The 25048-nt window shown below is 45.4% G+C and overlaps 1 protein-coding gene across 2 annotated transcripts in view; it reads left to right on the top strand.

Moving 5' to 3' along the window:
- MSN (moesin) overlaps positions 1–17158 on the top strand; it is a 67698-nt gene extending 50540 nt beyond the window's left edge. Inside the window, exons 3-14 of one of the 2 annotated variants that reach the window (XM_024752737.1) lie at positions 1061–1156; positions 2287–2561; positions 3907–3990; positions 4670–4816; positions 6092–6188; positions 7342–7347; positions 7922–8085; positions 10549–10679; positions 10940–11100; positions 12338–12430; positions 13938–14162; positions 14980–17158. In XM_024752737.1, coding sequence (XP_024608505.1) covers positions 1061–1156; positions 2287–2561; positions 3907–3990; positions 4670–4816; positions 6092–6188; positions 7342–7347; positions 7922–8085; positions 10549–10679; positions 10940–11100; positions 12338–12430; positions 13938–14162; positions 14980–15144 — 1644 coding nt within the window. In that variant the 3' untranslated portion in view covers positions 15145–17158. The remainder of the gene's footprint in view (positions 1–1060; positions 1157–2286; positions 2562–3906; positions 3991–4669; positions 4817–6091; positions 6189–7341; positions 7348–7921; positions 8086–10548; positions 10680–10939; positions 11101–12337; positions 12431–13937; positions 14163–14979) is intronic. The other variant, XM_024752738.1, reaches the window with a different exon arrangement.
- Positions 17159–25048: the final 7890 nt, after the last annotated feature.

The raw sequence follows: 25048 nt of genomic DNA, 5'->3' as shown, positions 1-25048 counted from the left end.
ACACTGGGTCCTTGTTACCTGTTTCTAAGTCCAGGTAAATTTCTTCACCTCAACCCCCCCCAGCACCCCCCCACAATAGAAGAAAATATAAAGAAGATTCTGATGCCAGCGTGACCTCATTAGGATGTGGCTCAGCTTTATTGCCTCTATCCCCAGTGGTGGGCATGCTGGGTTTGAGCCACCAGCCAGAACTATTTACATGCTAATGTCGGGGACTGGAAAACAGACCCCATCTGTCTTCTCCTGGCTGGCCTCCCTTTCCTGCCCACTGCTCAGCCAAGATGCCCAGAACACCATGGGGCCCCTCAGCTACCACATTGAGGTACTCACCCTGTTTCCACCCTCATTCCCACTCTCAACCTGTGTGAGTGGTAAAGGGGAATCATGACTGAACTCTAATCAGGATTGGAAAGAAGCATCTCAGCCCCTAGGCACAGCACAGCTTTGGGGTGTATAGATACCACAGTCCCTGCTCTGTCTCCTCAAACATTCTTTATTTGGACATTGTAAATAGGACTCAGTCTGAAGGGTGTGGGCATTATTCCTAGTTGCTAAACATAGAGAAGTAATCCAGGAGAACAAGATTCAGGATTTAAACCAACAGTTTTTACCTTCAGCTTTTAATCCATCCTGGGTGTGTGAAGCTGCATGGCATAATTGAGGCGGGTGGTGGTGGTGGCAGAAAGCACTGGATTTGAATGGGTTTGGAGTCAAACAGACCTGACTCTGCTACTTACTAACTGAACCTTCAGTTCTGAACCTTACTTTTATTATCTATAAAATTGGCCCAATTGTAATTATATCATAGGGCTATTGTGAAAATTCAAGGAAATAATGGATATCAAGTTATTGGCGTGTGGTCGTGCTCATAAGTAATCGATCCAGTCCCTACCTCAGCGAAAGTACTTTGTTCAGAGAGATGTTGACATCGTTTCTTAGCTCCTGCTCAAGTATATTTTCTTGCCAGACCCTGGGACCATGTGAGCTCCACATTTCTGTCCTCTGTGCCTGGCACAAGGTAGGCATTCAACTAGTGGTTGTTTTGTGTTTTTTCTTTCAGGTGGTGAAAACTATCGGCCTGAGGGAAGTTTGGTTTTTTGGTCTGCAGTACCAGGACACTAAGGGTTTCTCTACTTGGCTAAAACTCAATAAGAAGGTAATTGCTTATCCCATCGTCAGGTTTAGAATTCACTCCTCTACCAGATCTTTCTCAGGGGTGTAAAATGTGTTCGCTGGCAAATGCAGGGCATCTAGGGCTCAGTTTTTCATGAGTGAAAAATTCTGATCGACCACTAGATCAGAATAAGGGCAGACCTCTTGCTGTCTCCACTTGGACTCCTAACAGCAAGAATGGCCAGTGTCCAAGGAGGATGGGACCCACTTATGGACCATAGCCATTAGTAGTTCTTCAGGACGGGATTGGTATCCTTTTTTCCTTTCCAAACTGAAGGGCTTTAGGAAATTTGTTAAACAGAGAGTCATAGACTATTAAACTGGAAAGAATCTTGAAAGTCTCATAATCTTTATCTTGTCCCTTTTCTTGCTTGTCAACTGACGCCTGGGCCCCATACAGATGTGTCCTTTCTTGATTTTCTTTCTCAATTGAACTCCAAGTGGGATGGTTTAAGTATATGTCCATTCAAACTCTCCACCTCCAAGCAGCATCTCTGCAGGAACATGGCAGTTATCCTCAAACTGGCTGACTTTGTCCTTGGAGGTCTCCATACTGTCCTATGGCTTATTTTCCTGACAGTGTCTAGGGGATGGGTGCCCCACCTTCTGCTGGCAGAGTCTTCTTTTCACAAAGAGTGGAGACTTCTGCTGGAAAAATGTGAGCCACTAATAGCCAATTTCAGGCTTTAAAAGACAGTCTGATTTGTGCTTTTGCCTATAGCCAATTCCCAGACCTCAGTCATACATCCTAGTCTTTATTTTGCTGATTTATGGAGTTGGGGGGGCCTTAAAAGAGAAGTTTCTTAAGCCTACTTTCAGACCATGGGGACAGCTGGATATATTGTCAGATGATGATGGCTTAAGGGCTTATGACTATCAGTGGGTGTTAGGTTTTTTCAGGAAGTAATTCCCTACAGGAAGCAATTATGGATATGGGATTGGGTCCCCAATGAAAGTAATGTGTCTCTTTTCTGAATTACCAGGAGAATTGCCACCCAACTCTTTGGGATTATCCAAATTGATGACTTTTCAGTGTCTTCTCCCTACCCTATAGCCACTCCCCCATCCCTAAAGTCTATTTTTTGAGAGCCCATAACCCCTTGCTGCTCCCAGGTGACTGCCCAGGATGTGCGGAAGGAAAGCCCCCTGCTTTTCAAGTTCCGGGCTAAGTTCTACCCTGAGGATGTATCCGAGGAATTGATCCAGGACATCACACAGCGACTATTCTTCCTGCAAGTGAAGGAGGGCATTCTCAATGATGATATTTACTGCCCACCTGAGACTGCTGTGTTGCTGGCCTCCTATGCTGTCCAGTCCAAGTATGGTGACTTCAATAAGGAAGTCCACAAGTCTGGCTACTTGGCCGGGGACAAGTTGCTGCCACAGAGGTGAGGTGATGTACTGGCCATGTGCCCTGTTCAGCGTGGGCTGCAGCCCAAAGCTGACTGATCCGTATTATACAGAGGTTGCCAGATCTGTCCCTCTCCACTAGGGTCTGTCTGAAGACCATGTTATGCTGCTCAGACAGACATATTTGCATATGGCACCATACCCTGTTGTTATTTCTCTGGTTCTCAAAATAAAAAGCTTTTTTTCCTCCTCTGTTTGCCTAATTACAGGACTTCATTACCCTGGAAACAGGTGCTTATATAGAGAACCAGAGATAGATTAATTCTCCTTGCCCCAGTTCCATTTTCTCAATCCTTTTCACTGATTTAGACCTCTTATATCAGAGGTTCATAGGAGTGAGAAATACTTAAGCCAGGGATGTGGGGAGCTCAAACAGTCTTTTAATATTGATAACCAGTGTACAGAGATTTCTGCTTTTTTAAACTTCAAAATTGAACATTCTCAAACACTCATTCTTGTTTTAGCATCACAACAACATAGAAAATGAATAAGGCAGCACAATCCTTATTAGCTCAGGGAATAGATGTGCAGAGGTGCTCACTCTGACCTGCTCAATCTCCCACAGCTCATTTAAGGTGATCTAGAACCCTAGTCTCTTGATTTTTTTTAACCCCACTGCATCCATTTGCTATTTTCATAGGCTTTTGGATTGGAAGGAAAAGTTCTGTTTCATTCTGGTAGCCTCAGTCCCAGTGGAGCTGTGGCAAATGTACAACTCACCTGAAGGTATTAGGGATAGTGGTTGTGCCCTGGGACTCTACCTAAGTCACTGCCATAATGTCTGAGATAGCATATTTAAAGCAAGCCTTGTTTATGATCTAGTAGATCTGGGAGGTTGAGCCCATTATCAATAGTTTCTCCCAGAGCCATTTGGGCTCAGTTCTTTGTTCTGTAGCCACAGGCTGTAATCTTATCCCTGAGCAATAGTCTCACAAATGCAAACTGTTGGTACCACAAAGATCTAGGAGAGCGCGTGCATGCCTCCATGAGACCCGTTCCTACTCTTAGCCCCACAAGCCAGCACAGACTGTTGATATGTTATTGCTCTGCTTAGAGACCACAGCACATTATTGGATTTTCTGGTTAAAGGTACAAAGGAAGGTGTTCCTATTGTCTTTCTTGGTCACCCATTCTGTATCTCTCATACTCCTCAGGCAGTTCCCTATGTCTAATTAATACTTCCTGCTGTAATTTCAGTCTGCTTCTGGTGTAATGACCCCACATACTTTTTGCATCAACCCCTTGGGGAGCTAAGTAGACTTCCCTTTACCCCTGCTTTTGGACTTTGTGCTTTAAACTACTCACCATGCATTGTCTTTCCAGGGTCCTGGAACAGCACAAACTTAACAAGGACCAGTGGGAGGAACGTATCCAGGTGTGGCATGAGGAGCACCGGGGCATGCTCAGGTAAGCCGGCCCTAGCAACTGTGGGCTCTGTTGCCCCTGCAGGGAGAATGAGAGTTGGTTCTGGAGAGAGAAGAGGCAGAGGGCAAGGAACACTGGAGGACATTGGAGAGAGAGAAACAGGAAATTAGAAATGGAAGGCAAATCAGGGCCATTATAAAGCTGTACTTTTTGTGAATGATGGCAACTGATAGCCCAGACAATTTTGACCATAAAGAAATGGAGGGGATCTCAGGATCCCTAGGGAGCTTCTGTGCCACCAGGGTCTCCTCCCCAAGAATGAAATGAAGAAGGAGCTCTATAAACGTGGCATACCATTTGGGAATTGTCTAGTTGAAGAACAAATTTTACCATTTTGCCATCACCACCTCATCTGGGCTCTGCTAATAATGTGCCTGCGTACGAGGCTTCTGTGATAGCTAACATGCCAGAGGCCAGCAAGGGTCATCCCGCCTTTATTCCCCTTGGGAACCTCAGACCTGAGGCTCCTGTGAGCATGTTTTGGCAAAAGTCATGTTGTGCTCTGTTCGCCATCATCTGTTCACCTTCCATCCTCTTGCCCACCCCTTATAGCAAGATTCTTGTCAGAATTGCAGAACAAGTAGGCTTTCTGTCTCCCCGGGTCTGATTCACAGGGTCCCCTATATTCCCCGCCCCCGCCCCACCCTGCTGTCTTGTTTAGGGAGGATGCTGTCCTGGAGTATCTGAAGATTGCCCAGGATCTGGAGATGTATGGTGTGAACTACTTCAGCATCAAGAACAAGAAAGGCTCAGAGCTGTGGCTGGGAGTGGATGCCCTGGGTCTCAACATCTATGAGCAGAATGACAGGTATAGTTCAGAGCTTACTTAGTTTTTTGGGCCACTTTGACACCTAGGATTTGACAGAGTAGGATTATACTTCCTGGGTGCCACCTATATCATTCTTCTTCTACCTAGTTTAGACCAGTCCAGATGATTGTACAACCTCCCTCAGGCCTCTAAATCTTGCATTGACTAGACTTGCACTGTCCGCTGTGGTAGCTTTTGGCCACATATAGCTGTTGAGCACTTGAAATGTGGCTGCTCTGAATTGAGATGTGCTTTAAGTGTAAACTCCATACTGGACTTTGAAGACTTAGTGTGAATAACAGAATACAAAATATCTCACTAATATTTTTAAAAATATTGATTTACATGTTCAAATGATAGTATTTTACGTATACTGGGTTAAATGAACTGCTGTTACAGTTAATTCCACCTATTTCTTTTTACTTATTTTCGTGTGACTGCTAGAAAATTTAAAATTACATGTGTGGTTCTCATTATATTTCTGTTGGACGACACTGGTCTAAAACCTACCTTGTCACGATTTGTAATTAATCTCCTTTGCATATGATGATTAAGTGCCTTTTGGCCTATAATCCCTCTTGCTACAGCCTTATCGCACTAGCTTATTTTTTTTCCTTGGATTGCTCTTTTTTTAAAAAAAATATTTATTTATTTATTGCCATGTTGAGACTTAGTTGCAGCACATGGGCTCTTCGTTGCGGTGCACGGGCTTCTCTCTAGTTGTGGCGCGTGGGCACCAGAGCACGTGGGCTCAGTAGTTGCGGCATGTGGGCTCAGTTGCCCCGCAGCATGTGGGATCTTAGTTCCCCGACCAGGGATCAAACCTATGTCCCCTGCATTGGAAGGGAAGTCCCTTCTTGGCTTGCTCTTGATGAGGATGGAGATCAGTATATTATTGTTTTGTGTAACTTCTGAGTCTTGGAACTCATTATTTACCTTCTCCCCAACTTTTACAACCTTGGGTAGAAGAGTTCCAGTTAAGTAGGGCTGGGGATTCTTGTGAGAGATTGTTACAAGGTCCATGCCTCAACAAAAAATAAAATAAAACAAACCTCAGATATTGGGACAAGGGATATGTTGATTGTGGTATCAGGAGGTCCTTTGTGCACCCTCAATGCTGGCAACTGACCTGGTGGCATGTGATGACACTGGCTGAGCTGGCAATGAATCTACCTCCTTAAGGGAGGAGTTGGTGGTGGGGAGGGCAAGGCACCAACCCTCTAAGTCCTTCTTGTCTTGCCTTTATCCTAATGTTCTTGGCATCCATTTTTACAGACTGACTCCTAAGATAGGCTTCCCCTGGAGTGAAATCAGGAACATCTCTTTTAATGACAAGAAATTTGTCATCAAGCCCATTGACAAAAAAGCCCCGGTAAGTGACTCCTCCCACTGGCCAACACAGGTACTTGCCAAGGCCTGGATAATGCTAAAAGCAATTGTGTCATTCTATATTTCTCTCCCTTTTTTGGCTCTTTTGTGTATGTGGGTGGGAATAGGAGGCACAAAAGGCGATTGGCAATGAAAGGGGATGCTGATGCCAAGAAATGGTCAGGAGGCATCCTATAACTGGTGCCACACTGCTACCTGTGTCTCAGGAGAAGCATGGATTATGGAGAGCCACAGGCAGTCTAATTACTGCCTCTTAGCCACTGTCTTTTACTTCCCCGAGGCTCTGGGGTGGAAACAGAGAGTACATCTTATCTTTTAAAGCCTCTAGGCCCTAGAAAGTGGAAACTGTTCATGTACTCGATTTATCTTTAATTCTGGAGAAAGGACAGAGCCAGGAGAAGTCCAGATCCAAAGATGATTCTCCAGGTGTTCTTTCTGTTATAACTTTGCTGCTGTCCTCTCAAGACTTCTTTCCAGAGCAATCCAAAACCAAGAAAGTGCTTTCAGTCCAGTCATTCCTCTAACATGCTTGCCATACCTGTCACCTACTCAGTTGCCTGTGGCTGACAAGACTGGAAAGCTGGTGCTTGGGAATAGGATAGAAAACTGAGATGAGAGTCTCCTCTTTTGATGTACCTCATGTCCAACAAGGGCCAATGGCCATGCTGAACCAGACCTTTCTCATGAGGCCTCAACCATTCCTCTCCAGCTCTGAGGTCTCTGAACTTGCCCTGCTAGGAACTTTATATATGTTGTCTCTTTAAACCCTCAACGACATTGTCAGGTAGGTAGTAGCATACCTATTTTATAAGTGATGAAACTGAGTTTCAGAGGGATGGAGTGATTTGCCCAAGATCACATAGCTAAAAATGATAGAGCTGGGATTTACACCTAGGTTGTTTGACCTCTGGTTCTTGTGCTTCTTCTACTGCACCCCAAGCAATGCGAGATGGTAGCAGTTTGGGTTCAGTGGCACAGGAGCTGGTGGTTAGCCCATCAGCTGGTGACCTTGGTCCAGTGGTATTTGTAGTAACAAACTCAAACTCACTGGATTTTCTTGTGTGTGTGTGTGTTTTTTGTTTTTCTTTGTTTTGTTTTGTTTTTTTAACACTGCTGCTGTGCTCAACTTTCATCAGAAAAAGGTAAGTAACAAAGCCAGCTGAGATCAAGGGCATATTTAAAAAACAACAACCAGGATAATCGATGTTCAGGAGATTTATATATTCATGTATGTATTTACAAACTGCCTTATTCCAAACAGGATTGAAGGGACTGGGTCTAGGATATGCTTTTAGGAGATTATAGAACCAGTCCAGCCCACCCATACTACACTCACCACGGTATTATGCAGGGATTATTGGGCCTCTAAGAGAGGCCCCTGAGACCCAGCAGGATATCTAATTAGCAGATAAAGTCAGTTTCTATCTTTCAACTGCATTGAGGGTATTTTAGGATGCTTTTCATAAGCAAAGGTTGAAAGAAATTGTGGCTCGGTGGAAAGAGCACTGGTTTCGGAGTCAAGAAGCCTGGGTTCCAGTCCTGGGTCTGCCACTAACCTGCCATCTGACCCTAGGCAAGTCACTTCACCACTCTGATAATTGGTCTTCCCATCTGTAACATGATCTTTCCAGTGCTTTTGGACTTAGCTTTTCAGAAGGCAGAAGCCCACCTTCATCTGTCCCTCTAAACTCTTTCTGACTGCTGGTTTTCCACCAGGACTTCGTCTTCTATGCTCCTCGGCTGCGGATTAACAAGCGGATCTTGGCTCTGTGTATGGGGAACCATGAGCTATACATGCGCCGCCGCAAGCCCGACACAATCGAGGTGCAGCAGATGAAGGCACAGGCCCGGGAGGAGAAGCACCAGAAACAGATGGAGCGGTAGGTGACGTGGAACTGAAGTGGGGGCCAGGGCTGTGGCAAGGAAGCTTCTCAGAGGTGCCAAGCCTGCTAAAGGCAAGGCATGAAGCCATCCTGGTACTGGGGGAGAGAGAGCTGTACAGGGATACACCCCTTCCATTAAGTCTCAGGCATCCCCATCCCCAGGAGGCAGGCATTTAGAACCCTAGGATTTCAGAGGCTGATAGGAGGGAGGGACATTTCATAGTTCCCCATTATCTATGACCCTCATGCCATTGCTTTTCTAGGTGGACTCTGGGTTGCTCTGGGCTATCTGACCAGTATAGCAGCAGTAGCAGAAGGCTTCATGCACATTTAAACCTGGACTCTAGGGTTTTTTGAGTGGAATTGGGCAGAGCCACCAGAATTTTCCCTACCAAGCCCTTTTGCACTGAGGCCCCTTGCTACTCAAAGTGCATCAAAGCTCAGCAGCATCAGCATCAAATTTGGAACTTTTTAGAAAGGCAGTATTCTGAGACCTACCTCAAAGCTGCTGATTCAAAATCTGCAACTTAAGATCCTAGTTGAACATTTCTTCCAAGAAGATATGCAAATGGCCAGCAAGCACATGCAAACACCCTTAGTCATTAGGGAAATGCAAGTCAAAACCACAGTGAGGTACCACCTCATACTCACTAATATGGATATAATAAATGAAAACAGAAAATAACAGTTGTTGGCAAGGGTATGGAGAAATTGGAACTCATGCTCATTGCTAGTGGGAATGTAAAATGGTTCAGCTGCTGTAGAAAACAATTTGATGGTTCCTCAAAAAATTAAATGTAGAATTACCATACAATTCCACAATTCCACTCCTAGGTATATACTGAAAAAAATTGAAAACAGGTGTTCAAACAGGTACATGCACATACCTGTTCATAGCTGTGCAATTCACAATAGCCAAAAATTGGAAACAGCCCAAATGTCCATCAGTGAATGAATGGATAAACAAATTGTACAGCCATCCAATGAAATATTATTCAGCCATTAAAAATTTTAGAACAAAGTATTGATGCATACTACAATGTAGATGAATCTCTAAAGCATTATGCTAAGTGAAAGAAACCAGACACAAAAGGTCACATATTGTATTACTCCATTTATATGAAATATCCAGAATAGATAAACAGAAGGCAGATTGGTGGTTGTCAGGGGCTGGAGAGAGGGGAGATGTGGAGAAACTGCTTAATACCAGGTATGAGGTTTTCCTTTGGAGTGATGAAATATCTTGGAACTAATAGAGGTAGTGGTCATACAACATTGTGAATGTATTAAATGCCACTGAATTATTTGCTTTAAAATGGTTAATTTTATATTATGTGAATTTTACCTCAGTAAGTTATTTGAAAAATAAGATCCCTGGTGATTCCTGTGCATGTTAATGTTTGAGAGCACTGTTTTAGTAGATACTCTGTCATAAAGAGTTTGGAACCTCAGGAGGCTTCTAATCTAGTAGGCTGGAAAATGACTCCGTGTATGAGAGGTTAGACACCAAATTTCACATTTATTCCGGAAAAATGAAATTAGGGGCAGTTTACAGAACTGGATCTGGCAGGAACCTGACCTCAAGGACCTCACAGTATAGTAGAAGAAAGGGAAAAAATAGTATATATATAACGGTTCAAGGTACAAATACTGTGTCATTCATTCACTCAATATATATTTATTGAGCAGTGAAAAATAAAAGAAACAAAAATCTCTGCTCTGCTCCCATGAAGCTGTCATTCTAGTGGGAAGAGACAGACAGATCAAATAAGCATATTATATGGTATGTGACATGATAAGAAGTACTATGGAGAAAAATAACAGGGAGGAGGGATGTGGAGAAGGATAGGCCAAGTATTCTGAGGGGTCAGAAAGAGAAAAGACATCTAGCCAAGGGAGAAAAGAAGGCCTCCTGGAAGAGGCACTGGGGCAAGAAAAAGCAAATACTTATTTTAGATTTACAACAAATTCTGGAGAAAAGGAGCCTAGAGCTGAGCTTCAGAGGGCAGGCAGAGGACTGATGCCCCAGCCATAGGGATCACCAGACTTGAACCACAGTATATCAGCACAGATCCAAAACTTTTCTCCCTGTAACTTTATAAGGTAGATAGGGCAGGACTTATTTGGCCATTTTACAGATAAGGTTACTGAGAGCAAGAGCAAAGAAATGACGTAGCTAAGGTCACCCACTGATTACCCACTGGGTAGTGGACAAGCTGAGAGTCCAGGTTGGATCTCCTGATTCTGGGACAAACTGACAGGGCCCTGAGCATACCAGCCCACGTAGGGCTGTGATGTAAGGACAAGAATATAGAGAGAAGGGAGAGTGGTCTTGCCTCACAAGCCCTGAGTGTGTTGGATGGGTGGGGACTGAGGGGCCAGGGCCAGGGAGCCTTGGGAATTCCAAGGCTTCCATGTGGCCTTGCTATCCTGTTCCCTCCCTTCTTTCTCCTTTCCTAGTGCTCTGCTGGAAAATGAGAAGAAGAAACGTGAGATGGCAGAAAAGGAGAAGGAGAAGATTGAACGGGAAAAGGAGGAGCTGATGGAGAGGCTGAAGCAGATCGAGGAACAGACTAAGAAGGCTCAACAAGGTGAGGCTTGGAGTCACCTTGGAGACTGGGTTTTCCCACAGTCTGACTCTATGAATTGGAAACCCTTCTGTCTGAGCTGCAGACTCAGGCCATATATTCCAGATATGACTATAGAATAGAGGAGTGATGGAGCAAGAGGAAGAGTGCCTAGAACTTTCTGCCAGCTGTGTCCTGGGGTGAAGCATTTCCAGGAAGGAAGTTAGGTGTCCCTTCTTGATCTCTGCACTTTTCACCACCTTTCCCCTACCTTCTCTTCCCAGAACTGGAAGAACAGACCCGCAGGGCTCTGGAACTTGAACAGGAGCGGAAGCGTGCCCAGAGCGAGGCTGAGAAACTGGCCAAAGAGCGTCAAGAAGCTGAAGAAGCCAAGGAGGCCCTGTTGCAGGCCTCCCGGGACCAGAAGAAGACCCAGGAACAACTGGTAAAGCTACAAAATGGGCTGGGATTATGGGACCTGAGTTTTCTCTTCTGTCTGCCTACCTATTCACAGCTACCTCTGCTTGCAGGACTGGTTCCTTCCAGCAGGGTAACTCTCTCTCAGCAGGCTTCCAGCAGATAGCTCCTTCAGAAGCAAGCTGAGAAGTCATTTTGCAAATACTCTTCCCTAACCCTTACTTTTATTCTCTTTCTTAGCAACTGGGGATTTGAGCTGATGACCTGACAAAGGAGAGAGGGAGGAAAGTAGTAAAGGGATTCACACTTGATTGACTAGCTACGTGTGTTACAAGCTATACTAGCAACTTTTCCCTTTTCCTTACTTCCTTATTTCCTCTTCCTAATAACCCTATGAGATTATCCTTGTGGGATAATATGCCCAGAAAAGGAAATTAAGACTCAGAGAGGTTGAAGAGACTCGTCAGAGGTCACACTGTTGTGAGTGAGTAAGAATGAGAAGTCATTTCTGCCTCTCTTTTAAAGGTTTGCTCGCTAAAAGCACATGTAAAACTGTGTGTCTATACATTTTTTAGGGGAGAAGGGTGAGCATCTATTCTTTCATCACAATTTCCAAGGGTTCTGTGTCTCAGAAATTAAGAACCTGTGTCCCAAATTCCTTGACGTATGCTCTTCCCCTGTACTGTTTGGAGTGAGAGTGCAAGAACCTAAAACCTGATTCTCAGGGGGAAACGTCCTCTGGGAGATTTGCCCAAAGTGTGAGGGCGTGCATAAGCTTATTCCCTTCTTCAGATCACTTTGTGACACTTGAGTGTCATTCCTATACTTGTCCTGGGAAGAGTCTTAGTGGAGCCCTGAGCATTGTAGGATAACAGGAAAGGGTCTGCCACTTCAGGCAGTGACACAGTGATCTCCAAAGCTTTACTGAGGCCCTAACTGTGCAATTGGCAATACCAAGAGGGAGAGAGGGAGAGAGAGATGAGGAAGAGCCAGAGATGACACGTTGTTTGTCCTCAGGTCTATAGTCTAGGCAGGGAGCTCTGACTTATAAGGAAATAGTTTGGAGTTAATAGGGTGCTATAGTAGATCTGAGAATGAGTGTTCCTCTGGGCTTCCTGGAGGAAGTGTGGTAAAAAGAGCCTCCAGAGCAGCAAGCAAGTGGAGCAGCAAGTTCCCTGTTAGTTCTCAGGGGATCTGGGGTTGAAGACACCTGGGGCCTGAGGACCAGAAGGCCCACCTCTCATAAGCTTCCAATTGATCCACAGGCCTTGGAAATGGCAGAGCTGACATCTCGGATCTCCCAGCTGGAGATGGCCCGACAGAAAAAGGAGAGTGAGGCTGTGGAATGGCAGCAGAAGGTAAAATACCGTGCCCAGGACAAAGCAGTGTGGGATGGGGAATCATATGCATAGGCTCCAGTTCCTTAGATTCTTTTATTTATTTATTTATTTTTAAAGATAATACCTGGAAGTATCTTTTATTTTTATTTATTTATTTATTTTTTCCGGTACATGGGCCTCTCACTGTTGTGGCCTCTCCCGTTGCGGAACACAGGCTCTGGATGTGCAGGCTCAGCGGCCATGGCTCACGGGCCCAGCCACTCCGCGGCATGTGGGATCTTCCCAGACCAGGGCACAAACCCATGTCCCCTGCATTGGCAGGCGGACTCTCAACCACTGCGCCACCAGGGAAGCCCCATTATTTTATATTTTATTTAAAAAATTATTTTATTTTTTTAACATCTTCATTGGCGTATAATTGCTTTACAATGGTGTGTTAGTTTCTGCTGTACAACAAAGTGAATCAGCTATACATATACATATATCCCCATATCTCCTCCCTGTTGCGTCTCCCTCCCACCCTCCCTATCCCACCCCTCTAGGTGGTCACAAAGCACCGAGCTGATCTCCCTGTGCTATGCGGCTGCTTCCCACTAGCTATCTATTTTACATTTGGTAGTGTACATGTGTCCACGCCACTCTCTCACTTCTTCTCAGCTTCCCCTTCCCTCTCCCCGTGTCCTCAAGTCCATTCTCTACGTCTGTGTCTTTATTCCTATTCTGCCCCTAGGTTCTTCAGAACCATTTCTTTTTATTCCATGTATATGTGTTAGCATACAGTATTTGTTTTTCTCTTTCTGACTTACTTCACTCTGTATGACAGACTCTAGGTCCATCCACCTCACTGCAAATAACTCAGTTTCATTTCTTTTTATGGCTGAGTAATATTCCATTGTATATATGTGTTGCATCTTCTTTATCCATTCATTGGTCGATGGACACTTAGGTTGCTTCCATGTCCAGGCTGTTGTACATAGTGCTGCAGTGAACATTGTGGTACATGACTCTCTTTGAATTATGGTTTTCTCAGGGTATATGGTTTGCCCAGTAGTGGGATTGCTGGGTCATATGGTAGTTCTATTTAGTTTTTTAAGGAACTTCCATACTGTTCTCCATAGTGGCTGTATCAACTTACATTCCCACCAACAGTGCAAGAGGGTTCCCTTCTCTCCACACCCTCTTCACCATTTATTGTTTGCAGATTTTTTGATGATGGCCATTCTGACCGATGTGAGGATTTGGGTTTCTTCACGCTTCCATCCTTCCTTGACAGTGGGTATCATGGGAGAAGGAGCTCAAGGCTTTCTCAAATACTTCCCAGAATTCTCCAGTACCCCCAGGGAATTTGGTACTAGTAATAGGAATTACTCCTATTATACAGCTGAAGGAACTCAGGATCAGTCAGACAAAGTGACTTGGCCTACCTGGTGCCTGCTTCCTGCTGGGCCATTCTAGGCACACATAGGGATGCCGCAAGTTAGCCTGGTCTGACTGCCAGTCCTTCTCTTCCTTTGTTACTGGGCAGGCTCAGATGGTACAAGAAGACTTGGAGAAGACCCGTGCAGAGCTGAAGACTGCTATGAGCACGCCTCATGTGGCAGAGCCTGCCGAGAATGAGCAGGATGAGCAGGATGAGAACGGTGCAGAGGCCAGCGCTGAACTGCGGGCTGATGCCATGGCCAAGGATCGCAGCGAGGAGGAACGTACCACTGAGGCAGAGAAGAATGAGCGTGTGCAGAAGCACCTGAAGGTATCAAGGCTGACCCAAAGGGTCATGGAGACCATGTGTATTGACTTAGTAGCCCATGGCCTTCCCTAGATCATCGGGGCACGGGAGCAGTAGAGGAGCCTGTCTCAGTGCTGTGTGGGAGCTTGAGCATTTCTCAATGAGAGCTTTAAGGGAGAGCACCTCTCACTTATTTTTTTAATTTTTATTTTTATAAATGTATTTATTTTATCTTTGGCTGTGTTTGGTCTTCATTGCTGCACGTGGACTTTCTCTAGCTGTGGCACGCGGGCTTAGTTGCTCTGCGGCATGTGGGATCTTCCCGGACCAGGGCTCGAACCCATGTCCCCTGCATTGTCAGGTGGATTCTTAACCACTGTGCCACCAGGGAAGTCCCAGCTCTCACTTATTAATCAGAGCCTGGACCGCCTCTTCTTTTTTTGTTGTTTTTTTGCTCCATCCTCCACCCATATTCCATTTACCTCATATTCAGAAAATACTTAGTTGTCACAATTCCTACTTGAATCTCTTTGGTGTATTGTTCTACTCTCAGGATTCTGTCATCAGTTGATCTGCTAAGTTGGTGTTCTGGTTTTTTTATTATTATTATTATTCTTGCCCCACTGCAGTTCTAACAGAGCTGGAAATGGCTCTCAAAAAATGTGTGTGTCTGTGTTTGTGTGTATAAAGAGGGGGGCAGGGGTGGGGGAGTGAGAGAGAAAGGTGGTGGAGAGGGTGGGAGGAAGGTAAGAAGGAAATAAATCAGGAAGTACATCTGGTTAATGAGGGGAGGTAAAATGAGAGGAAGCCATTAACCCCTTATCCCCTTGCACCCTCACAGGCCCTCACTTCAGAGCTGGCCAATGCCCGTGATGAGTCCAAGAAGACTGCTAATGACATGATCCATGCTGAGAACATGCGACTGGGTCGAGACAAGTACAAGACCCTGCGCCAAATCCGGCAGGGCAATACTAAGCAGCGCATTGATGAGTTTGAGTCCATGTAATGGGCACCCAGCCTCTAGGGACCCCTCCTCCCTTCTTCCTTGCCCTCACACTCCTACACTCTTGCCTAACTCACACTGTGCTGGAGCCACTAACTAGAGCAGCCCAGGAGTCATGCCAAGCATTCAGTACAGCCATGGGACCAAACCTAGCCCCTCAGCCCTCACTCACTTCCCTAGGCAGAGAGATGGCCCACTATGGTGATGATGGGACCCTCTTTTTCTTCTATCCCAGGTGATCTAGCTTTCTAGAAGAGATCACTTTCTCAGCTCAGAGGCACTTCCCACTTGATTTGGGAAATACCCCCACATTTACTGTTGCTTTGCAAGAGTCAAGTGTAGTAGGTTGAAAACTGGCCCCCACCACTGCCTTCCTCTTCATGGTCCTGTGATTTGCAGAATTAGAACATCATAGGGTTTAGAGAAGGAGGCGGAGCCCTGGCTATATGCTCTAGGATGTCAACTGCCCTAGGATTAGGCCTCCCAGTGTCCATCCCTTCTAGAGTTATTTAGGCTTTGTAATGATTGGAGGCTAAAAAGATGTTCACTCATTCTTCTCCCTACCTCCCAGATTGGACCTGTTACAAACTTGGTCCCAGTAAACCTTGTCCCTGAGTTCAGGGACTTAGTTTCTCTTCAGGGTGATATGGGGGAGACAGTGCCTGCAAGAGGCTTCACCAACATCCTGGAAGGCCGTTGGCCATTCTGTTCAGACAAGATTGGGTAGAGGATCTGCCCCTATGCCTTATGGGAGCCTAGACTTGTTTCAAGTGAGTTCTATGGGCAGAGATATCCCTTACTTATTATTCTGTGTTCCTCTTCCCCTCTTGGGATCTGCCCCTCCCCACTCCAATCCCCAAACCCCCTCCAAGTAGAACAGTAGGGATGGTTACCCCCAAACCCAGCCAGCCCCACCCAGGACTTTTGCTAAAGGGAGGAAATATTCACACGTGGCTTCAGTATTTTACCTGCCAGGGGTCCCAGACTACTTCTCCCTTCAGAGTTACTTGGACCACAGCTCCTGCTTCAGGGCCATTAAGGCCTTGGTTTGGTGAGCCCTGGATCTTGATGTCAGTTGGCTCAATTGGTGAGTGGGTGGAAGAAGCTGAGTATGGTGAGGGAAGCTTGTGGCCCAGATCCTACAGTTTACACCTCTCCAAGGTGGTGATTGGGTCCTGCCTCTGTTTAATAAACCTCTAACCCAGGTCTTGCCACCAACTGTGCTATCCCTTGGAGCTGTAAACCAGAGAGCTGTTAGGGGCTCTGGCCTGGTCCTTTTCACACTCCCACCTCTTTCTTTCAACCCAGGAGCAGCCTCCTCCTCCTCTCTGTCTCATGTGTGTTCTTTTTCTTTCCACCAGTATTATATATTTTAGTGGCATCTAACTAAATATTGATTTCTGTGTTTCTTGCTAATGCACCCCTAATTAGAAGATATTAGTGTTGGGACAGGATCATTTTGGCCTCATTCCCTTACCACCCCTACACCTAGGAAGCATATACTATATTGTAAAAGAATATTTTGCCAGAAAAATTAATGTAGGAAGCTTTCAGTATTAGTGATATCACCTGTCACTATAGGTCATACAATCCATTTTTAAGGTTCTTGGTATTTGGTTTTATTGTTCCTTTTTTTGCCTTCTCCTCAGAGTTCATTCCCCAAGGGGCCCTACTGTCCTTCCATGCAGTGCCCCTAGCCCAGAGCCCATGGCTTTGATCCCTCCCTCCCCTTGCCTCCTGCTTGACCTTGCGGAGTCTTATGTGCATTGCTGTGAATTATATTGACACTCTCTTGGTGATACGCCCTATATTGGCTAAATTCAAACCTGGAATTGTGGGGTAATCTAGCTGCCTTAAAGGTAGTACCCCCCACCCCAGGGAAGCTGGGGAAAAAGGTTAGATTTTATATTCAGTTTTTTTGTGTGTGTATTTTTGGGGTTTTTAAAATTTGTTTTTGGAGGGGTTTATGCTTAACCAATGTTCTATTTCAGTGCCAATAAAATCTAGGAAGACTTCACTGTGACTTGATCTTTCTTTGTGGCATGAGTGGGTGGCTGTAAGATACTTCACTGTAATTTGCACTCTGTGGACCACTTTCCTATCCCTGGTCTCATTTCATTCTCACTTCAGTCCTATGGAGAGTGGATATGACTATCCTCGTTTTATAGAGGAGGGAATGGATTTGAAAAAGTAGAATAACTGCCCAAGGGCACAGGACTGTATGACTTAATAGCCTGTGCCCTTTCCGTAGCCCTAGGCCAATATTTTCTGGTGTAGATGGGCCCTGCATTGACCATATGATGCTCCTGGGCTTGTTTGGCATTGGAGCTTTGGGGCTGCTTGTGGGGGGTGTTTTATATCTCTGGACTCCCCCTGCGGTGGTCAGGCCCTATCCTGCCTCTTTTCAGGAAGGCCTCCAGGCTTGCTCACCTACTATCCTCACTTACTGCAGTGCCAGTGAAGGTCAGAGAACTTACCTTGAGCACTGTTGCAAAAGATAATAGGGAGTGGAGTATGAAGTAAGAATGGAGAGTAGTATAGGTATGTACAAAAGATGTTGTACTTTATGGTTTATAAAACATGGCAATTTTGTAGCCTAGATATGGTTATCCCAGTTTTACAGGCGAAGAAACTGAGACCCAGATCAGCCTTCCGGGCCGTTTTGGACCTGGCATACTCTCTCACTTACCACCTCCCTTCTTGGTGAGCCAATACTTGCAAGGAAAAGTAAGTATGTATTCTGTGAGCTTTAAATCCTTACGACAACCCTTTGAGGCAGTGGCTCTGAAACCTGTCTGCATATTAGAATCTTAAAGATTCCAAAGCCTAGACCACATCCTCAGATCAAATTATAATCTCTAGTAGTGGGACACAGGTATCAATGTATTTAATGATTCCAGAGTGTAGGTTTCCAGCAGTTAATGAAGTGGGGGGAAGCCATCTGAGAAGTAGATCTGGATATATAAGAGAGCAACATGAGAGATCCTTGCAGTGATACTCTGTCTTGACTGTGTCAATATTAATATCTTGGTTGTGATATTATACCATAGTTTACAAGGTATTACCATTGGTGGAAAGTGAATAAAGTATACATGAGATCTCTTTGTATTATTTGTCTTATAACTGCATGTGAATCTACAGTGATCTCAAAAGAAAAAGATTTAATTTTTAAAAGGGGTGGTAGTACTCCTGGGTACATATCCAAGAGTAATGAGTGCTTCTGTCCACCAAAAGACATAGCAGTACTATTTGCAATAGCTCCAAATCTGAAAACAACACAAATATTCATCAACTAGAGAATGGACAAAACAATAGTATATTCATATAATGGTATATTGCTCAGCAGTAGAAATTAAAGAAAAAACAACTACTGACACTACAGTATGAATGAATCTCACAGGTAATATCTTGTACAGAAAAAAAAGTAGACGCAAAAGAGAACATATAATTCCATTTATGTCAAGTTCTAGAGCAGGCATGGTTGTCTGGAGCTGGGATGGGAGGGATTGACTGGAAAGTGGCACAAGGAAACCTGAGGTCATGGAAATACAATTGGTTTGGGTGGTGGTTACAGGGTACAAACATGTAAAAATTCATCAAGATGTATATAAATTGCAAATCCATAAAAAAGAAAAGATAAAGGGGGGGCTCCCTCACTGCAAAAGTTTGAAAATATCTAGAATAATGGTTCTCAAATTTTACTGTCTTTTGGAATCTCTGTGGGCTGCTTAAAACAGATTACTAGACTCCACCTCCAGAGTCTCTGATTCAGTGGGTCTAAAGTGGAACCTGAGAATTTGCATTGATGCTGCTGTTCCAGGGGCCACACTTTGAGAGCCACTGGAGTCCAGACTAGACCAATACTTTCCTGAGAGATAAGAGACTTGTCTAAGGTCACACAAGCAGTCAGGCAGATAGGGGCCTAGAACTTGCTTCCTGACTCTTCGGTAGGCCTTCAAGGCCTAGGTCAGGCCTTCTCTGCCATCCAGGAATAGTGCTCCATTGCTTGCTTTACTCTATCCCTTAATTATAATATCTGATCAGGAAGGGACCAGAGAGATTTCTGGATCTAATCCTTTCTCCCCATTCTGTAGAGTGGGAAACTGAAGCTCAAGGATCCAAGGTACTTGTCCACAGTCACAATGGTAGGACTTAGCCTTGAACTATCTCCTGTATCTGCCCCAAACCTGTACACAGTCTACCATGGGGCATCCTTACTGTCTTAGCTGCTTTGTTTCCAATCTTCTTCCTAAAGATATCTCCCCATCCCACATTTACGTATCTGTGCATGGGTGATGTTTCTTGAAGCCTTTAGTCAAGATCTTAAGGAAATAGGCCACACTACTTCTAGATCATTTTCTAGAGCTGAAATGGAGGGCTCCAAGCCTGTTGCTCTTTGAGAACATCCATTACCTTGCTTAGCTTAGGGAGCATTCATGACTCTTCAGAATTTGACTTGACTTTTCTTCCACTATTCATCATCGTCTGTCTCCCCCCAGCACTTTACATTCTAGACATAGATCCCAGCCCCTCAACATCTCAGATTTACTCATGGCTTTGTAATAATAATTGTAATTATAATTAATGTTTACTAAGTGCTTACTGTATGTCGGACACTCTTCAATGTGCTTTATAGTTCTTCATGTTATTTTCACATCTCTGAGTCAAGGCCAATTATTACAGATGAGGAAACTAAGGCACAGAGAGGATAAATTGTCAAAGGTCACACAGCATGGAGTGACAGAGACAAGATTTAAATATTTCTTGGAGCCTCAAATTCAGATGTCTAATAAGCAAATATATTCTCTATATTGTCACCCTACTCTGCTTATCCTCATCTGTTCCCCTCTCACTTGGTGGCACCACTATCTACTCATTTTTCCAAAATAAGAACCTGGATATTTTCCTTGACAATTCCCTCTCGTCTTACCATGTCCCTGTTCCCAGTCCTCCTGCCTTTAATACTGTTCCCTAAATAACTTTTTAATGCCACACCTCCTTACTCCTCCTCTGGTGCTGGGACGATTGCCATGGCTTCCTCACTAGATCTCCTGTATACCTTTCTACCCTCTGCTGCCAGCCACCTGCTAGAAACCCCTATACCCTTCTCATCTTTGCTCAGATTCTCCTACCAGGTTGGTCCTGGTCCTTATTTTTGTTCCTTTAATATTTGAAGCTCATTCCAGTATCAAGGCCTTTAACTGTCTGCAGTGCTCTTCCAATGGCTGGCTCCTAATTGTTCAGGTCCCAATTCATGGAGTCCTTCCTTTCCTACCCTATCTAAATTAGTCCCCAACTCCTAACACATACACACCTACAATAAATAAAACATATGACTTCTTATATGACAGATACTGTTCTAAGCTCTTTATGTATATTAAATCATACTCATTATGCTTCCATGATGTAAATACTTTTATTACCTCATTATAGATGAGGAAGGAAACTAAGGCACAGAGAAATTAAACAGCTATAGAAGGTGTGGCCAAGATGGTGGAGTAGAAAGACCCTGAGCTCACCTCCTCCAATGGACACACCAAAATCAAAACTATTTACAGAGCAACTATCTAAGAGAATTATCTGAAGACTAGCAGAAAATATTTTCTACAACTAAAGATTTTTAAAAGGAACCAAAACAAGATGATTGGGAGGGGCAGGGACATGGTATAGTCAAGGCCCACACCTCCAGGTGTGCAACCCACAAATGGGAAGATAATGACAATTGCATAGGTTCTCCCCAAGGAGCAAGGGGTCTGAACCCCAAATCAGGCTTCCCAGCCCAGGAGTCTTGCCCCAGGAAAGCAAACCTTCAGAACATCTGGCTTTGACGCCAGCAGGGCTTGCATATCGGAGAGCCAGAGGAAACAGAGACTCTGCTATTAACAATTTTACATGCTCCAAGTCCCAGTGCAGAGGCAGTAATTTGAAAGGAGCCTGGGTCAGACACACTGATGATCTTAGAGAGCCTCCCAGAGAGAGAGAGAGAGAGAGAGAGAGAGAGAGAGAGCAATTGAGAATCTCCCTGGGGATGGAGATGCTGGCGGTAGCCATTTTGGGGAACTCATTTTACTGTGAGGACACTCATGCTGGCAAGCACTATTTTGGAGTTCTCCCTCTAATTTAACAAATGCCGGAGGCTTACTCACCACCAGTGGGCCAGCACTAACCCTGAGTCCCCTGGGCCCTGCAGCCAGCTGCACCAGGACCAGCCCTGCCTGCCAGTGAGCCAGTGGGCCAGTGACCATCACATAAGGCAGGGCCTGGCAGTTAACTGGGCTGGTGGCCATCTTCACCTACCAGCACAACCACAGTAGTAGGCCTTGCCACAGAGAAGGGCCCATGCAACCAACATGGAAGTTACCACTAGAGAATATAGCTCTGGTGACCAGAGAAGAGTATGCTTCTGGGCCTCATAGGATGTCTCCTACATAAGGCCACTTCTTCAAGATCAGAAAATGTAACAGACCTACATAATACATAGAAATAAACAGAGAAAATTAGGCAAAATGAAGAGACAGAGTACTATCTTCCAAATGAAAGAACAAGAGGGCTTCCCTAGTGACGCAGTGGTTGAGAGTCCGCCTGCCAATGCAGGGGACATGGGTTTGTGCCCCGGTCCGGGAGGATCCCACACGCCGCGGAGCGGCTGGGCCCGTGAGCCGTGGCCGCTGAGCCTGTGCGTCCAGAGCCTGTGCTCCACAACGGGAGAGGCCACAACAGTGAGAGCCCCGTGTACCGCAAAAAAAACACAAAAAACAAAATACAAAAAAAACAAGATATAACCTCAGAAAAAGAAAATAAATGGAGATAAGTAAACTACCCAAGAAGGAGTTCAAGGTAACAATCATAAATGCTTAATGAACTTGGGAGAAGAATGAATGAACAGACAGAGAATTTTAACAAATAGAAAATATAGATAGAGAAAGAACCAAACATAGCTGAAGAATACAATAATTGAAATAAAAAATACACTAGAATGAATGAACAGTAGATTATAGGATACAGAAGAATGAATCAGCAAGCTGGAAGGCAAAGTAGTTGAAATTACCGAAGTTGAACAGAAAAAAGAAAAATGAATTTTAAAAAATTAGGATAGTTTAAGACACCTCAGGGACAAAATAAAGCATACTAATTTTTGCATTATAGGGGTCACAGAAGGAGGAGAGAGAGAGAGAGAGAGAGAGAGAGAGAGAGAGAGACGAATGTACAGGGAACATATTGGAGACGTCATAGCTGAAAACTTACCTAACTTGGGAAAGGAAACAGGCACCCAGGTCTAGAAAGCACAGAGTCCCAAACGGGCTCAACCCAAAGAGGACATCACCAAGACACATTGTAATTAAAATGGCAAAGAGGGAGGTCAAGATGGTGGAGGAGTAGGATATGGAGTTCATCTCTCCCCACAAATGCAGCAAGAATACATCTACATATGGAACTATTCTCACAGAGCACATGCTGAACACTAGCAGAGGACCTCAGACACCTAAAAGGACAAGAAATATCCCCACATAACCATGTAGGCCAAAAGAAAGAAGGGAAAAGGAAGAGGAAAGGAAGTGGGACGGGACCTGCACCCCTGGTTGGGGGAGAGCTAAAGAAGAGGAGAAGTTTCCGCATATGGGGAAGGCCCCTCACTGGTGAGGAGATCAGCTGGGACAGAAGGGGAGCTTCGGGGTCTTGGAGGAGAGCACAGCAACCGGTATGTGGCAGGCAAGACAGAGTGAGACCTACACTGATGGTCTGTGCCACAGCTCTGCACACCCTAGGCTGAAATGGGTGTCTGTCAGTGCACGAGGGGGATGGGTGCTGGAACGTGGGGTTTGGAGAGCAGACATGGGGAGGGGACTGCTGTTTGCTGTGAAGAGACAGCCTGAGGGGACGGGAGTAAGGAAATCTGCAAACAGGAGTGCTCATGGAGGAAGCCCGGACCACCAGAGAAGCAAAGCACCATTGTTGTGTGAGGTGCAAAGGGTGCGGCCACCATTGCAGCTTCTGCCCTCAGGTGCTGACCCCTACCTCCATGGACACTAGGGAGGGTCCCCACAGGAGTAGGCTTACACGACCGCAGCCATCGCCTCCTCTGCCCCTCCCCACCTGGGCAACACGTTAGCTCCGATTTCTGCCTCTGCTCCCTCCTTCCTGGGCAGCCCGCTTGCCCCATCGCCTTCGCAGCTCCCTCCCACTTGACAAGCTTGTGTGCTCTGGCAGACTTTGGAGCAGATGCCAGTGGGTGGCCCACATGCAGAGGTGAGACTGAAACCATAGCTGAGTCCCAGAGGTGGTGTGACTAAGGAAGGAGAGCTGAAATCTCTCCTCCCACCAGTGTGAATGGTAGAGTTATAACTGCTAAAGGCTTCCTAAATTCAGCGCCTGCACAACATCCGAACAGACAAGTGCTCCTGCAGCTGAGATGGGTCTGGCTTTAGCAGATGTGGGATTTGTGGGCACGTACACATGGGGGTTGGGTCAGGCCAGAATTTGAGCTACTTCAATAGCTCCCATAGCAGGTCCAGGTACATGATTACTGCAGTCCTGGGACCTGACCACAGTGATTCTGCACTGGTGGCCTGGTGAAAGAGTGCCTGAGAGACACCAGAGCCAATTGCCAGCATACCCATGGTGAAAGGACTGAGACCAGTCCCAACAACAGTGTACTTTGTGAGCCAGCACAATGGGTGAAAGGAGACACAACAGAGCACACACACAGTTGAACAGCTCCAGAGGAAGAATTCTCAGTGCCTTCTCTCCCAGTGGGAGTGCTCCAATCCCACCTACCTTGCAACGCAGATCAGAAACACAGTAAAGAAACAGAACTGGGGGCCACTACTCCAAAAACTAAGGAGAAGACACTGTCCCTGACAGGGCAGTGACAACCACACAGCAAAGGGGAGGCCCCGCTCAATATCCAGGGTAGGCTCTGGTCACCAAGACACCAATCAAACACCCTATCAAGGGAAAAATGACCAGCACACACTGAGGAAAGAGGTGGCAGTCATCCATACTAAAAAGAGCCCTTGACCAAAAAAATAAAATTAACCCCATGCAGATGCAGGCTACACAGGAACATTTCCTCTTGGAGAGCACACACAAGGTCTCATGTACAGTGGAACCCAGCAAAAAGCAGTACTTCCATAGGAACACAGGTCTAGACCTACCTAGGGGTCTTGGAGCATCTCCTAGAGAGGCGGGGTTAGCTGTATGTAGCTCACTGTGGTGGCAAGGGGATAGGTAGTGGAGGCCCCAGGGAATATTAATCACTGTGAGCTCTCCCAGAGGTACCCACCTCTACACCAAGAGCTGGCCCCACCCAACAGACAGCAGGCTCCAGTGCTGGAACATCTCAGGCCAAACAACCAGCAAGACAGGAACACAGCCCCACCCATCAGCAGACAGGCTGCCTAAAGTTGTATTAAGCTCACAGACACCCCAAAACACAACCCTTGACATTGCCCTGCCAACCACAGGGACAAGACCCAGCTCCACTCACAGGAGGGGAGGCACCAGACCCTCCCACCAGGAAGCCTGCACAAGCCTCTAGACAAATCTCACCCACCAGGGGGCAGACAACAGAGGAAAGAGGATCTACGATTCTGCAGCCTGTGGAAAGGAGACCACAAACACAGTAAGCTAGACAAAATGAGAAGACAGAGAAATATGTTGCAGATGAACAAGCAAGATAAAAACCTATAAGAACAACTAAATGAAGAGGAGATAGGCAAACTACCTGAAAAATAATTCAGAGTAATGATAGTAAAGATGATCCAAGATCTCAGAAAAAGAATGGAGGCACAGATTGAGAAGATAATACAAGAAATGTTTAACAAAGACCTAGAAGAACAAACAAACAGAGATGAACAATAAAATAACTAAAATGAAAAATAAACTAGAAGGAATCAATAGCAGAATA

Source organism: Neophocaena asiaeorientalis, unplaced genomic scaffold (genome assembly GCF_003031525.2).
Source record: "Neophocaena asiaeorientalis asiaeorientalis breed wild unplaced genomic scaffold, Neophocaena_asiaeorientalis_V1.1 scaffold439, whole genome shotgun sequence".
Classification (NCBI taxonomy): Eukaryota; Metazoa; Chordata; class Mammalia; order Artiodactyla; family Phocoenidae; genus Neophocaena; species Neophocaena asiaeorientalis.
This window is presented reverse-complemented; position numbering and strand designations above follow the sequence as displayed.